The sequence below is a fragment of the Chenopodium album genome, chromosome 25 (genome assembly GCF_948465745.1).
Source record: "Chenopodium album chromosome 25, dcCheAlbu1.1, whole genome shotgun sequence".
NCBI lineage: Eukaryota > Viridiplantae > Streptophyta > Magnoliopsida > Caryophyllales > Amaranthaceae > Chenopodium > Chenopodium album.
Window position 1 is genome coordinate 30,989,875 of NC_137858.1, and position 17,976 is coordinate 31,007,850.

General features: G+C 34.0%; 1 protein-coding gene across 1 annotated transcript; it reads right to left on the reverse strand.

The window, feature by feature from the left end:
* Nucleotides 1–12,765: 12,765 nt before the first annotated feature.
* Nucleotides 12,766–17,570, reverse strand: LOC145614152 (uncharacterized). The gene is made up of 4 exons (XM_081669158.1): nt 16,755–17,570; nt 16,498–16,601; nt 14,462–14,789; nt 12,766–13,281 (listed from the first exon to the last, which is right to left on the reverse strand). Exons 1-4 carry the CDS (start codon nt 17,333–17,335, stop codon nt 12,963–12,965), a joined length of 1,332 nt encoding a protein of 443 aa, XP_081525284.1. The 5' UTR covers nt 17,336–17,570; the 3' UTR covers nt 12,766–12,962.
* Between the last annotated feature and the right edge of the window lie 406 nt (nt 17,571–17,976).

Below are 17,976 nucleotides of genomic sequence, written 5' to 3' on the forward strand. Positions count from 1 at the left end.
AGGAGCAGAACTGAACTGATTGAAGCTGAACTGAACAGAACTAAACTGAATTGAACTGAACTAATTAGAGCTGAACTGAACTGAACTAAAATTATGTAAATGTGAACAGGCCCTAATATGAATTGTTATTATTATAATAATTTAATATAAATTATTCTTATTAAATATTAATTTATTATTATTAAATATTAATTATTATTATAATAATTCAATATTAAATATTATTTTTAAGCAGAGCAGAGAAGATTGCAGCAAAGCATAGCATAGTAGCTCCAAAGCATGGGGCCTTATTCCATCTGAGCCTCATTAAACCCTAGAAACGACCCTCTTTATATTCAGAGTCGTAGAGTAGTTTATAAGATAATAATCTTATATTCTTTGAGATCTTGAATATAAATATCGTATATTATTCGATATTATCTCCTTATTTACATATATCTTAAACCTAATAATCAACAAAATTTCGGTATCAACAATCATATTGGTTATTAAGTTAATATAGATACTTTCCCTCTAATACTTTGATCAATCCTTTTTGTTAAACCTATTTAAAAACTTTTGTATGGTAGACAAAAAACATGTAATAAGATCAAAAATGATAAAAGTGAATCGTACGCCCCTAATTTACAAATACTTGAAACATTTTGACCGTTATAAATGTCAAAACCAAAACAAAAGTTTGACTATATGTAAAGGAATTAGATTTTTAAAGAGATTGTTATTTATTAATTGAATATTGAATAATTGGAATTGGTTTTGAATCATGAGCCTTGGAATTATCGGTTTTTTTTATTAGAATTGGTTTTAAAAACATGTTTGCAAATAAATTGAATTTACATTATCTTAAACTTATCGTACTTAGCAACTTTTGCTAACCACCTCTTATTTGTTTTGGGGGTTTTTTGTCAAAAACTACCTTTATTTGACAACTTTTTGTCCAAAACTGCCTTATAAATTTTTTTTTGTCCATAACTACCTTTAAAATGAGATTTCATTGTTGACCACTACCTAATTTTTTTTCAGGCGTTGACCTTAATATTCAAGTCATTTAAAGACATGTGCAAGGCACATGTTTTTTTTTAATGATTTTGTTTAATTTTCCCCCATTTTCATCCATTTTTTCTCTTCTTATTTTAGTATTTTACCCATATCATCTCTTTCAATTTTTTTTAATGTATTATCATACCCTAAAAATTTAGATATTGCAAGCACCATGAAATTAAGTCTCCTTCATCATGGTCGTTGCGGTACGTTGTGAGCGCCTCCACTACTCTCGAACACTTCGTCCATCGTCTTTAACTGGGGTTTTATGGGGTATTGATGTTTTTCATGTGATATACAAAAAATAAATAAATTCAAACAAAAATAATTGAAGTAGTGTGGGTTTTTAGGGGGGTGGAGTATTGAGATTTGAAAGGGATCAAGTTTCCGATTTGTGGAAGAGAGAGAAAAGAAAAAAAAATGAGGGAAAAATTAACAAAAGCATACATAGATGAAACATGTGCCCTGCACATATCTTTAAGTATATGAAAATTAAGGTCAATGCCTGAAAAAAAAATTTAGGTAGTGGTCAACAATGTAAACTCATTTTAAAGGTAGTTGTGGACAAAAAAAAAATTGTAAGGTAGTTTTGGATGAAAAGTTGTCAAATAAAGGTAGTTTTGGACAAAAAATCCTTGTTTTGGTTCACCCTATTCACCGTAATGGTAAGCAGTGTTGACTAATTTCAGGTGGAGTCAATATATGATGAGCATATGGAGTCTCGGGAATGTTTTCACCTAGATTAGGAATGTTGGTCTTTGTTTTCAATTATGAGTACTCATGACAATGATAACTATTTATGGTTTATTTAATAAAGAAGAGTATTGCAGTTTTCCGCTGCAAAGTATTGATTTTATTTAGTAAGTCTTGGAAGCCTTGCGTAAGCACGCGGCGATATAATACGCCTAAATCTATCTCTATGATATAATTAAACGTATTATACTGGTATTTTCGTAGAGGAAGATTTGGGGGTATTACACTTTGGGTCTGTTCAGATTTACTGAACTGAGATGAATTGAATTGAACTGAACTGATTGGAGCTGAACTGACTGAACTAAACTGAGCTGAACTGAATTGTTTGTGAGAGACAGAAATTAATAACTGAACTGAACTGATTGGAGCTGAACTGAACTGAACTTAAATTAAGCTTAAGAGAACATGCCCTTAGAATACAGACATTTGAATTTATCTATGAGAGGTTTCTGTTTTTAGCTATGTACTAGTATATTGGTTATATCTTCTTCATTAAATTGGAAATAGGCTTTTGATATACTTTCTCTGTTTTAAATTAGATGACACAGTTTTACTTTATCAATTATCTACATAACTTGTTTTCATTTCGTGATTTTGATTGTTAAAGAAAAAAGTATAGTTAGGAAGGGTCTTGTTAGATTTGTCTCATCATCTATTTTAAATATCTAATTTTGAAATTGTTTGCTGATATGTAATGAAGGATATTTGCATTAAAAAGTATACATCGACAAACGTGATGAAATGAAATGTATCATCTAATATGAAATAGAGAAAGTATGGAACATATATGTGGTTAAAAACTCAAAACAATCTAGCCTCTTATGGTTCACATAAATAACAAAGGTTTTTAATAATGTGATCTGAATTTCGAGCTAGGAGGTACGTACGTAAGGGAACTAGCAAGGGCAACTAATGCAAGGAAAATGCATGGGTCAACCAAGCTAGGAGTCGGGAAATGAAATTTTGCATTTCGTAATTTCTTCAACTACGTAATCAGAACAATCAATAAGCAATCATACAATTCAATCAATAATTACTACTGATAATATAATTTGATCAAGGCTTTATTTATGATAAAATGAAATTTGGACCTTCAAAGTGAAATTGCACCAAGCACCACATACAATGATACAAGGCATAGTGTACAAGTCATACTACAAGTGAGTAACTTTAATTTAAAACTCTCTTGAAAGGAACAATTCCATGATCAAATATTTCCAACAAGTTTAGTTCGTGCAATTATGGAGTACAAATCAAGATATCTTTATCTTAATCTTATCAACTTCTCAATGATAATTATCAATATTTGGAACCTTCGGCCTAGGAACCAAGAACAAAAAACAAAGAATTTTCCAAAATAAGATGATGATACTACACATAACACATAACATTGAATTCAGTGATTATACCCTCTTCAAATTTACCTACGCATGCATGAAGATGGTCTTTATTTTAAAATTTTGCTTTTAAAACTTGAAATTTCAAAAATTTTGAGCAATACAAGGAGAAGCACAGAAGCAGAGGAATTTTAGATAGTAAAACTGCAGAATTAATTATTATTGCAGTATTTTAACATATACGAATGATTATTTTATTTAGATTAATGAACCTGACAAGTCTGTCAACGCGTGATAATTAACTACGAGTACTACTTGTAGTTAATTACTCCGTAGTTATTGTAATCAAGAGTTCATGTTAAGGAAGTTTCTTTTCAATTCAATTCCAAATGTTGACATAAATCTCACCTGTTAATATTTTGTTGTTTTGTCGTAGTAATTGTTGGAGAAACTTAAACCACCCTCTTCATGGATGTGGCTAATATATAATCGTATGTGATTATAATCATTAGTACAGTACAATTCAACTCAATTACTATAAGATTTAGAGAATATTTGCCGTCGGCTTCTCATGGATAAAACATCAATATATATACAAGTCTATTCTAGGGTTAATAACTAAGGATACATTAGTAATTTACAAACTAATACATACACAAAATTATTTACATAATCTAACACACCCCTGCATTCGAAACGGGATGACTGCGAACGCTGAGACTGTCCCTGAAATCATCAAATAAAATTTTCGGCAGACCCTTAGTGAAAATGTCTCCAATCTGGTATCGGGACAAAACATGGAGTACACGGACCTGACCCCGTTGTACCTTCTCATGAACAAAATGTATATCGAGTTCAATGTGTTTAGTTCATTGATGTTGAACTGGGTTGCCTGAGAGATATATAGCGCTCATATTGTCACAATAAACCAATGTAGCCTAGCTTAGAACCGAGTGTAGCTCTAGTAATAAATTCCGAATCTAACAGGACTCCTCAGAGACAACATTAGCAACTCCTCTTTATTCTTCTGAACTAGATTTCGACAATGTAGGTTGTTGTTTTGAGGACCATGAAATCAAATTATGACCAAGAAAAACACAGTAACCGGATATAGAACGACGAGTGTCAGGGCATCCGGCTAGTCTGCATCTGTGTAAGATAAGAGAGAGGTGATAGATTATTTATAAAAGGTTAAACCATAATCAGTCGTACCTTGTATGTAACGCGAGAATGCGTTTCAGTGCATCCATATGAGCAACTATGGGAGAATGCATAAATAAGCAAACCTGTTGAACTTCATAGGAAATTTCAGGTCGAGTGAATGTGAGGTATTGTAGAGCTCTACATAAGCCACGATACATTGTAGGATCCGAATATAGATCACCGAAGTATGTGCTCATTTTCCCTTTAGAATCAACCTTAGTAGGAGAAGGATTGTAGTTAGCCATGCCTGCTTTCTCGAGAATTTCTCTCGCATACTTTTTTTTAGACAAAAATAAGTCATTCTTGTCACGAGTCACCGCTATTCCCAAGAAGTAACTCAGGTTGCCCAAACTTTCATGGCAAATTCAAAACTAGCCGGGAAATGATTTGGCGTCGGAGAGACTATAGATGTTGTTAGCACATTGTCATCAACATACAACAATAAATATGCAATGTCACGACCATGGAGATAAATGAACAAAGAGGTGTCAAATTTGCTATAAGTAAAATCAATAGTAGTCACAAAATTAGCAAATCGTTGATACCAAGCCCGGAGTGCTTGTTTCAGACCATAGAAAGACCTTCGGATTAAACAGACATGATCGGGGCGAGCAGGATCCTTGAAACCCAAAAGTTGATACATATCAACTGTTTCATTCAATTTACCATGTAAGAATGCATTTTCAACATCTAATTGATGAATTGGCCAAGAAAGAGACAAAGCAATGCTAAGAACCACCCGAATGGATGGATGCCGGTTTGACAACCGGACTAAAAGTTTCATCACAATCAATTCCTTCCCTTTGAGTTTTACCATCACCAACAAGACGAGCCTTATGTCTTTCAAACGAGCCATCAGAATTAGTCTTATGCCAAAAGATCCACAAAGAGCGGATAACGTTGATATTAGCTGGTCTTGGAACTAAAGCCCAAGTACCATTAGCAACAAGAGCATCATATTCTTCCTACATAGCAATTTTCCAATTATGGTCACGAAGATGAATCGGGCTCTTTGGAATAGATGATTTGAAGGTAGTAGTGTGTAGAGCTCTATCTTGGTATTTCGGATTAGGTTTGAAGATGCCATGTTGGCTACGAGTAGCCATGGGATGGTGAGTGTGAGGTGCGGTAGTGATGGTGGGAGGTGAAGTAGATGGGTGTGACGAGGGAGGAGAGGGAGGAGACGCTGCAATAGGAGAAGGGGGAGGGGAGGAGGGTGCGTGGTGCGGAGCTGTGTGCTGCATAGCGTGTTGTCTAGTGGTGCCTGACCTAGCGCCATTTGGGAAGCCTGCGCCGAGCTGGACAGACGCAGCATCATGAGCCACCCTCCCCACTCCAGCCCCTGCTGGATCCTGTATGGGTGAGGTAGCAACATGATGCTCAGGCGCAATGGGAGATAGTACGTGCTGCCGCACCAAGGGATGTTACATAGGATCCGAAACATCACCCAAAAAATCATAAGTATGATCGAGAGTGTGTATTTTATAAAATGGAAAAATCGACTCATCGAACCAAACATGTCTAGCTATTATAATTTTTCGACTTAATATATCAAAGAACTTGTAAATTGTAACCCATATGATTAGACGGATAACCAAGAAAAACACAAGGAATAGAACGAGATTGAAGCTTGTGTATTTTGGAGGAAGGAAAAGGGGGTAACATAGACAACCAAAAACTCTAAGATGAGAATAATCGAGATGCTTTTGATGTAGAATTTGAGAAAGAGATTTGTACCCTAGAATTTTTGTAGTAAGGATGTTATGAAGGTATGTTGCCATTTCTAAAGCATGATGCCAAAAAGTAGGAGGCATGGAGGCATGAATAAGAAGAGTGCGAACAACATTGTTGATCATTTTAATTTTTCTTTGGGCTTTGCCATTTTGAGGGAAAGAAAATGGACAAGAGAAGCGAAAAGTCATGCCATGTTGTTCAAAAACTTTTTAAAATGGAGTGTTAGTAAATTCCATTTCATTATCACATTGGAAGGCTTTTACTTCCCTTTAAATTGAGTCTTAATATATGTTCTAACACAAAGAAATAAGTTTTAAACTTGGGACTTGGATGAGATAGGAAAAGTCCATAGAAAATTCGTATAATTGTCAAGAAAGAGAACATAATATTTATGACCAAGAGAGCTAAGAACAGGAGAAGTCCATAAATCACTGTGAATAATATTAAAAGTCATAGTACGTAGTAGGAGACATAAAATCATAAAAAGGAAATTTCATTAATTTTCCCAACGGACAAGAATGACAAACATGGTTTGAAGCCTTATTACATTTTATGACATTACTACTACACAAAGAACTAAGATTTACATTTCCTGGATGACCTAAACAGGAATGCCACACACAAGGAGATACAACTGTAAAAGCTGGCAAATTTGAAGTGGAAATGAGATGACGATCGGTAAAGAAGGGATAAAGATCGCCATTGCTATTACATCTCACTATTTTGCTCCTTGTCTGCAAATCCTTCATAGAAAACCCAAATGGATCAAATTCATTGACACATTATTATCATTAGTGACCTTTCTAACGGAAATGAGATTTTTAACAAGTTAAGGTACGTGTAGGACATTGCTGAGGTGAAGTGTGTTTTGGATCAAAGATTTGTGAACATAACCATGAATTGGAACTTTGCTACCATCACCAACAATAACAGAGTTATTATCATTTTTGCTCAAAGGAATATATGACGATAAATTACCTTGTGAGTTCGACATATGTGATGTTGCTCCTGTATCCATGTAATAGTTCTGGTCGGCAAGAGACATGGTATGCATAGCTTGCTCTATGTTGGTCGGAACATACCCCAAAGTAGAAGGCAGGTTGGTCACAAAGTAAGCCTGGGAAGGTCGAGGCCCTAAGACCCCTGGCTGCTGTCCTGACCTTGCTAGCGCCCATTGGGATGGCCCTAGAGCCTGTGACGGGTACGTGCAAGGGGGAGTGGGCCACGGGTTTTGACCCCAGTAAGCCCACGGAAGGGGAAGCATCCACCCTGCCTACTGCTGCATTTGCTACTATTGCGGTGCGGGAGCACCACGCCGCTGCTACTGCGGTGGCTGCGGTGGGTTGCTCCTGCCGCCTAAATTTCCACCGAAACCACCACCTGAATCGCCGGTTCCCTTCCCTTTTCCGGTGCCCTTGATTTTGCTATTTTTCCGGTTATTATTCCGCGAGTTATTCCCACGATTTCCTCCAGAATGTGAGAATTGCTCAGCATTGTTATTGGAAGCCAAAGAGGACTGCATAAGTAACGCCTCTTCATTAGTCTCGGATTGAAGATCTGTAGCATTGGTTTGCTCCTCTAACTCAGGCATTGAGCGCAAAACATCAAAGGACGGTAACGGATTGAGATGTCGAACCGACGTACGAAAGGGTTTGTACTCCTCGGACAAACCTTTCAAAAGTTGAAGGGCCATTCGATTGTTAGAGACTGTGTCTCCAACATTCCTTAAATTGTTTGCAAGGGTTTTGAGGCGAGTGCTATAGGGTTTAACACCTTCGAATTGTTCAAGCTTGGTGTTGGTGAATTGAGCATCGAGTTGTAACGAAGGGTGTTAAAATCTAGGTACCAGGGTTTTTGGGTACCCGAAAACCCGGGTACCCAGAGTTTCGGGTAGTTGTGAATTCGTCTCATGTCCCGAACCGAATATCTCGGGTACCCGGGTTCCGGGTACCCGAATTATTCGGGTCGGGACATAGGGTACCCGGATTTCTTTCTTTTTAAAAAAAAACATTATACTTGTATTAATTTTAGGTATTTTATACTTGCTGTAATTTAATTTTTTTTGTTAGGTAAACACAAATTATAACCATTGATTTCCCAATTCACAAGCATATCATCATCAAAAATAACAAAAACACAATGTAGAATCCAAAATTATACTTACATTTGTGGGAAAAATGTAGAAAAAAGATCTATGGAATTAACAGCTTAAAGATTGAATATTTGATGCGAAAAATAAACAAATAAAAGGGTTTGACAAAATTTAATGAAATTGGAAAATAAAGAGGAGAAAAAGAATTAGAGCTGCTGCTTCTCAAAAAAAAAAAAAAAAAAAAAAAAAAAAAGATCTGCTGGAGCAGCGACGACGACGCATACGGCGATGAAGTCGGAGTAATCGCCGGGAAGTTCACGCGAGGTAGCCTTGGGTCGCTCCTTGATGAAGACATTCTCTCTCCTCTCTTCTTCTTCTTCTTCTCTTTCTGTATTTGTGAAGGAAGTCAATTCAAGGAAGAAGGAACAAGGACGGCATGAAAGGAATGAGAGAGATGCAAGAAGAGAGAGAGAGAGAGGAGGCAGGGAATGAGAGATGCAAAGATGAGGGGTGAGAGGCGTGTGAAACAACCCTAACTAGGGTGGGCTGGGCTTAGTTTGAGGAGGGTTTTTTTAAAAAAGATATCGGGTACTCGGGTGTTAAAAAATGCGGCCCATGTTCAACCCGGATAACATGCTATTTTCCCGGGTTGGGTACCCGTCCCAAAAAAACAGTTTTTTCCCCCAAATTTCCCATCGGGTATTTACCAAGTCGTCCGGAAATGGTTTTTTAAACACCCCTAATTGTAACACCCTGGCAGATTTATTATTGTGGAAGAACTCCTCCAAATGATTCCAAGCGTTAGCGGCCTTGTCATCGGTATTGAGGATGGAGTTAAGCAAGTCATTGGAAATAGTCCCATAGATCCATTGACGTACAATATCATCAAGTCTTTGCAAAAAAGCTTTCTTGGCATCCGTAGGCTCAGATGGCTTGGCCGAAGGATTAACGACTGGAGGAATAATATGGTCAATGACCAAATTAGCATGGCAATGAAGTTAGAAGATTGTCGACCAGCTGTTGTATTGAGTTCCGGCATAGTCAAGGGTGACAGGAATACACGCCTTGAATCGGCCATGGAAGATGAAGATGAAGGAGATGAAGAAGAGAGTTAGGGTTTTACAGAAGAGCAGTAGGAATTTTTAGGGAGAAAAATTAACCTAAGCTCGTCATGTAAGATTTAGAGAATATTTGTTGTCGGTTTCTCATTGATAAAACATCAATATATATACAAGCCTATTCTAGGGTTAATAACTAATGATACATTAGTAAATTACAAACTAATATATACACAAGATTATTTACATAATCTAACAATTACCTTCATGGATTTTACTATATACAAATATATTATTTATAGTAAATTTAACTGATGGAAAGATTAACCAATGGTGGTTTTTGTTCAAGCTAGACTTCTTAGTATTATGTTGAAATATTTCATTTAGGTATATATGGAATATGATTTGTCAAACTGGAAAGAAAATGTCCTAAGGTATAAATAAATTACTTAAAGATTCAAAAAAAATATTAGAAAAAAGAGAGAGAGAGAGTAGCGAAAAAGACATGAAAATTTTTCACAAGGTAATGACAAGTATCATGAAGGATTTTCTTTTTGTGTAGGTTAATAAATAATAATAATAGATGACGAAGACATCTACTATTAAATCACTTAATATTATGTGTTCATGTCATGTGTAATACTAGTATTGTAATGTTTCTATACAAGGAGTTCTTTTAATTCATTTCACATCATATCATATAACTAATATATAAAGCTAAACTTTAGTAAGGCCACAAGACAACGACACTCGGCGTTCCAATTTTTTGCCAAGTGTCGCACCACGTTGGCGACAAATAATGATTATTTTGACACATAGGATTTTAATAATTATCATAAAATATTTTAATAGACTTTGTAGGATATAAAAGTTAGCTTAGAATTTTATTTTCAATCAAATTTGGATAGACTTTGTAGGATATAAAAGTTACGAGTAGCTTAGAATTTTAGTCCCATTTGACAAAAAGTTTGGGCCCTTATCAATATTATAATATGTTTTGTAATTTATTTAAGTTTTGATTTTTTTTTTTTTTCTAAAAAAAACTTAAAATATGATTTGGTGTGCTATAAATTGAAAGTGACATTAGTATAGTTTAGAAAGTCTCACCATTGGGAAATTAGACTTCATATGAGTTGCTAAATTGAGAAATGAGTTGGGTATCACCATTGGAGGTAAATAACAACTCATTTGGTATTCCAATACTCAAAATTGAGTCTCACCATTGGAGATGGTTATAGATTTTACACATTCTTTAAGTATTGCAGTTTTCATATCATGCCACAATATTATGGTAACAGAGGAAATACTAAACTCGTTGACAATATATCAGTAACTGTAACTAGGCAAAGATTAGTTGAATATTGAATTGAAGTTTGCGTCAAATTCAAACAAATAGAAGCTAACAATAAACTTCATGTGCCTATCTATTTTAGTAGCTAGGCACTGTGGCATGTGAACCCAAATTATCAGTATTCAAACATTATTAAACCCAATTATTGATTTGTATATGTTGTATATTTAACAATATAATCTTTTGAATCACAGAACTGCCTTGTCTATTGAAGGTTTGTCTTGTCAAAGTCAAACAAATCTTTGATTCTTCGGTCTGATTTATATTTATTTGAATTTTTGTTTTGGAGATTTTTCCAACTTAACTATATCACCATTAGTTGATGGTGTGACAACTTCACATATAATAAAATTAATTAAGTCTTGCGAATGATAATGAGGTAACCTTGATGGATGAAGGCTACTCTAATGAAAAAATGGACTACCCTCATAAGTCATAATCGTCAAATATAATATTTCTTGTAAAAGTCAAAGCTAAAAATGAGTGGTTACTCTAATAAACAAATTAAATGAGGTTACTTTTTTAATTGAATTGATATCGTGGCTCGTATAATAACTTAAAATCATGAACACATGAGGTTACGTATCATATGAATTAATAAGGGTTACTCTTAATATCCAACACTATTTGGCTAGCCAGTACCCACACACAGTCACATGGAACTTTGTTAATGTATTGTTCTGTTCATTTTTCTTTGATTTATAAAACTAATCTTAAATTAGGTCATCTACTTAAAATAATCTATTTAGCAATTTGTTAGGAATCGCAAAGTGTTATAATTTCTATTAGAGAAATAACTCAAATTAGAGCAAGTAATCTAATTTCCATTGCAAAAATAAGAGCAACTTTTCTTGCTAGCTAATAAGATATTCCATATGATTGAAGATTGCTATATATATTGCTCTGGTCAAAAAAAAAAAAAAAAAAAAAAAAAAACGGAAGATTGCTATATATTGTATAAAGATAGACATAGCTAATAGTAGACTCACCAAATTTGACCTGTACCCAAATCAAACTACTTGATCGATTTATAAATTATTTCTTGACCAAAAATTAGATATGTATTGAAAACAGGTTTTGACTCAAACCAATTAATATAAAATCATCAATAATGAATAGCAAATTAAATTGCATTCAAATCTACATCAAATTTTAAATTGTCGTAGGTTTTAGATATATCTAGATTATTCTACTGAAATAATTACGAACTTGCGAAGTAACTATAGTTGTATATATCTTGTATGGCTAAATGATTTGCCCAAGCATGGCATTCTTGATCCATGATGGTTTGACATGCATGGCATGACATAGCTCGCAAGGTAAGTTGTGGTTCATGCTAAGCTAGGAACTAGGAAGCGCCTAAATACGAAGGTACCCTAGCACGACGCTTTGTCCAAGTCTCTAAACTAGCCCAGGAATGTTGTTTAAGCACATTAATTACTGGACACACTTTGGTATATCTGCTATATCATAAGAACCTACGTACATAGGAGTATCTGTTGCATAAGAGTGTATGCAATACATAGCTTCATGCTTTAGCTAACCTTTGTTTCATTTTCAATCATAGCTAGCTATTAAATACATAAAATTAATTGTTTATCGTTGATCTTTCATTTTATGAAATCCAATTCCAAAAGTCACAGCAGCTTGTCATGCATACAATTAACATAATGATTGTGGTAGTACTACTACATCTGATGTATTAAGACAACGACAATCATACTAGCTAGCTTAGGTTGTATTATGATAAATTAATTAAGCTTAAATATAATTACAAAGTTGGATAATCTAACTAGTTGCCTAAAAAACTGTAAGTTGTGCTAGAATACAAAAACTCACATCATGAATTCTCATGTCTTGATAAAGTGTGTAGCTTTAGTTGTCTATTACATGGCTACTCTTTCTTAATCAATTATTAATTGTTGTATTCCTTTTGTAACTTTAAGAAAAGGACAAATTAGTTAACGTAGCTACTTACGTACTTAAATTAGCTAGCTTAGATTTGATCCATGTAAGTAGATCTTTGACGATGTTTATTATCAATAATATATTTAGATCTACTTATTTTGTAGTTGTTGTATTGTTGTCAAAGAATATAGACAAACTAACACACATTAATTTAGTTGATCAGCTAAACTAATTCAATTAAACCACTCTTTAATCATAAGGTACGTAATTCAATAATAACAAAACCAATGAAAATGTAATTTGAATACATTATACGGAGTACATACAATTAATATATACAACAAATTAAAAAGGAAATATTCTAACTTCATTAACTAAAACTAAGGTGGAAATAACTTTAATTTAATTACGAAAAAGCATAAAGATCATTACAAGTACTCGGTTAATTTCTTCTTGCAAGTTAGCCAAAATTACAAATAAGCAAGCTAGGCAGTGGTTAGGGTTTTATAAATAACTACAAAGCAAGGAAGAATAGCCTTAGGGTTGGTCACCACCAAGTCTTCAAGGTTAGAGTAGATTCCGGCGGAACCGGCGACCGAGTCGTAGGAGGTGGCATTGCCCGATGGACCCTCGAGGGACATGATCTCCTCTTCGGCCGGCGCGTCATTGGCGCTTCGCTTAACCCTCCCAGCGATTACTCGGCATACAAGCATTGCCCTACGACCATCCGTACAATCTAAGCAGTCATGGGCCCTCCCACTACTTGCGGTTGTCCTCACTCCCTTGTTTCCTTGGAACCCATGTCTAATGTTCACCCACAAATAAAACAAGTTAATACTACAAATAATAATAATTTAATTAGAGAGAAAATAATGGGGTAATGATTTAGTGATTGGACCATAATTTGCATGTTTTTAGATGGTGTGAGTTGCAAAAAGTTGAGGAGAAAATGCCAAAAAATATTGAAGAAAAGTTAAGTTGAGATGTACACTATTCATGTAAACGGGAAGTGGGTTGATAACAGGATTAATTGGCACAATTAAATGTTTGTCCTTTGTTCTTGTACTCGTCTAGTACTTGGATCTTATTAGTGTAGTGCTGGATGTGCACCGTAAGACTTTTTATAAGATAAACGTCAATTATGTAAGATATATTGTGACAGACGAATAACAATAAATATTGTTTTGAAAAATCACTACATTATACTTCAAATTAACATTGAAACTTTATCGCAGATAAAATGGTGATTGTCAGTGTTTACATTTTTGTTGTCAAAACAATATGAAATTTTAGTTACCAATAATTTGTGTCACATCGATTTTAAATTTTACTGTAAAATATTTTCAATATCTATACAAAGTAGAATTCATGTCCTATAAAGCTATGTTAACAAGTAAGTTTCCTTAAACAAACTAATCCTATTGTCAAACCCAATGAGATTATTTATTTCAATTTCAACTAACTTAACAAAAATAGGAAGTTTTCTATAAAATTGTCTTAGTTATCACATAGCCAAAAAGGGGTTACTTTTGATGACACATTTCCCATATCAACTAACTTAATAAAATAAGAAGGTTTTCTATGTAATTGTCTTAGTTATCACATAGCCCAAAAAAAAAGGGGTTACTTTTGACACTATCCTTAACTTTGAGTACTGTTTCAGTAATTATACACTTCTTTTATAAGTTAAATACAGAACATGTATGTGATAAGTTTCGCATGGAAGAAGCAATATGCATAGCTAAAATCTATCTTTATGTGATAAGACGGTCTTCTAGGAGATTATTGCTAATGCTTATCCAAATTAGAAAAGCTAAAATACATTGAAATTTAATCTTATACTCTACATGTATCTAATAATCACATCATATTAACTTTTATACCAATTGACAATTAAAGATAATATAAACTACAATTGTGCATCGACACACGTGAAAGTTAGTGTAGTGTAAAAATCAATCGTATTAGGGAGTAAGAACATTACCTAATGATGGTACAAACGCCGCAACCAGGGACAGAGCCACAAAGGTTAGAAGAACCACGTGCGCCAAGAGAACAAGTAAGAGCAGTACAATGGAATCTTAGTAGCTCATTCCCATCTGCGGCACATCTTGGGTTCTTCTTTGTGTTGTTATTTGCTCTTAATTTCACTGCATCCCTACAATCTTCGAATCGTTGGATCGTTCTTTGTGTGTTTTGGACCTTTAATATCCGTTCGATTTTGCATATTGGGTTGTCCTTTTTTAGCCAGCTTGACTTGAATATTATCTCTACTATGTTTCTACCCGAATCCTCAGGACCTAGCTCCGACACTATCCACAATAAATAACAAACTTTTACAAACAAAAACGAATAATAATAACAACAATAACAATTCTAATATTCGTATCTTCGATTTTTATTTATTCATCCCACTTTTAGATTTTTAAAAACATTGTTTATGTCATTACATTATCCATATAATTTGAACTTTGTTCGTATTATATCAGCTTAATATAAGGAATTTTAAGGTATGATTAGTAATTTCCAAATAACTTTCAACATTGAGAAGAAGTTAATGAACCAATGAAAAGAATAATGCGAAAAAGTAATTAGCTAGTTTGAAAACAATTAAGTATATGACATTTATTGATCTTGAACTACATTGAACTAATGCTTTAATTGTGTAATCTAAAGTTTTCACAGCTTGGAATCGAAATCGATTTTTTTGGTTTTTATTTGTTGTCGGTGGGCCTTTTTTACTCTCATCATTTAATTCCTTATTTGAATTAAATTGCTTCTAGGTGGTCGAAAAAAACTCAAATAATTAAACATTTAGCATATTGACATGGTAAAATTATTAAACTCGTTATTTCCTCCCACCACCCCTTAATTTTATATACCCTCAAATCTCACTCATTCTCTTTTGGTCAACATAAAATATTCAAAACCTATTGAACTACAAGATGTGCAATTAATTAGAATTCGAGTCAAATGATTTTTCTAATTAATGGGTAGTCTCTCCAAATCTATACATTGTTGTAATGGTGTTGCATTTTCAAAAGTCGAACCCAAAACGTGAAACTAATTAAATTGCAAGAAATCCCTTTTAAGCTCACACTCTGTATCATCAACGATGACTATGTAAAATAGTCTTCTAGTTTTAGTATAACATATTAATTAAAATGGTATAACGATTACAGAGTCCTTTTAAGCTCGTATTCTATGTCATCAACGATTGTATAACAGAGTCTACTAGTGTAACATCTTATTTTGATTAGTATAATCGATTACGGAGTACTAGACAGCTAAATATATTAAATTACCTAAAAAGCCACATGAAATAAACAAAGTTTGTCTTTTTAGTGGTGTAGATCATGAACTAGAGCTACAAACCAGTAGAAGTTTTATGAGACATAATTATCACAAAACTTTTGACTGTTTATTTGACTGTAAAATATCAGTTACCATATACTTGTAGTATTAGCATGGCACAAATGGATAAACTACTAATTGGCCAATCAAAGTTAAAAAGACCTTTAAAAATTCACTATTCAACTACCAGCTTTTCAACTTACACTACATTTGTGCTTTTTCTTGTCCTAAAATAAAATGTTTTTGCTTTCAGTGTTATTTTTGGTAGGACATTGAATTAGTTTTTGATAAAAGTACCTTACTTCTTTAAAGCTCTGACATCTCATTCATTTCCAAAATTAAAATTTGAATCTTAAGTGCCCAACGACCAAGCTCCATTAATATGTCGATTTACACTTATATCTATCTACTGTACAATTTAATTCTACGACTTATTGGTAATAATAATAATAATTATTACTCGTATATTACAAAATATCCGACGAAAAAATTGGCATACTTGACTCTTGGACAGACCCTAAATATTTACATTATTTATAAATTATGGAGTACTGAGTATACAGTAATATCCAATATTTTTTTAATACCCATATAGTAAATTTATTGTTACAAATTTAATTTATTTTTACTGAATATTCCATATAAAATAACATAGAAATTAATTACCTGCATGCCTAACTGCTTGATGATGCTCCAAGCTTTCAATTTTTGGAAAAACTTCTCCACAGTGTGGGCATGCACATACAGTTGTCCTTGGAATTATTGGGTACCTGATAATTCAATTTCATTAATACATTTACCAACACAAATAGTACGACTAACATAATTAAATTTATGTTAGTACTTCCTTCGTTATTTATTGTTCATCTTAATTTAATTAAACCCGACTTGATTACTGATAATAAAGTATATAAATAACAAACCTGCTAGGATCAACAATCATATGGCACTCGTAACACCCGGACAACTTCCTCAATGGCATCCCTCTAGACGACAAGGAATGCGTAGTTGTCACACTCGTACCCAATCTAACAGAACCCGATAAAGACCGGCTCGATACCGACCCTGCACCGGTCTTACCCCGGTGCAGGAGCCGAGCCTCTTGACCCAACGAGCTACTTTCGGGAGACGAGTTATCGGACCGGTGAACAACCCTAGTGTTACCATGAACTACGTCACGGAAACTACACATAGACCCACAAGAGGATATAGCACTACTACTACCTTTAGAAGGGTCATGAACTCTAGAAGCCTCTACTTGCTTGCAAGTAAGAAGGTTCTTGATCTGGTCCCATGAGGACGGTTGTTTTGGTTTCGGGTTCGTTGATTGTTTTATTGGTGTTTGTTGCTTCTTATTCTCTTCTTTATGATGGTGTTTGTGTTTACGGCTGGGTTTCGGCTTCGATTTCGGCTTATTGGTACGTGAGGTGGTGGTGGTGGTGGCGGAGTCGGGAGGGATGAAAGTGAGAATACCCATGAAGATGAGGCCTAACAAAGGTGTCATGAGAAGAAGGAAATTAAAGAGAATGAGAAGAGAAGAAGAAGAAGGGTGGGAGATTTTAGAAGAATGAGAAGGAGGTCATGTGATGTGCGTAGTGAAGTGTAATTTGGTGTAATTATTATGTGCGTGTGAAATGGGATCGAAGAAGGGAAAGAGGGGGATATAAGAAATTGTGAAATGGGAGGGAATTGAAGAGGTTTGTTGTAGATTAGTGGTGGGTCTTTTATTTTTGGCTTCTTTGGTTTGAGAAGTTGTTTAGCTAATGGATTCCAATGTGTTTTTATCCATTATTTTAATAAGTCTATGATCTCATGGTCCAAAATTAAAAAAAAAAAATTTTAAAAATTAAAAGAAATCCAAATTACAATACATAAATAAATTAATATCAGAAAAATCTATTGAAAATACTCTATTTGTCACAAAGTTATACGTAGTATTCAATTTATTTTGACTTGTTCACGTAAAATTGATTTTAATAAATTTGGATGTGTTTGAACAAAATTAGCTATATTAAAATAAAATTAAGTTTATTAGAGAACTATACTTATAAGTTATTGTAGAGACCTAAAAATATCTTCAAGTAAAGTTCAATGACAAAACCACATTAGTACATCACTGCCTAATTTGACCTGACTCGCATAATG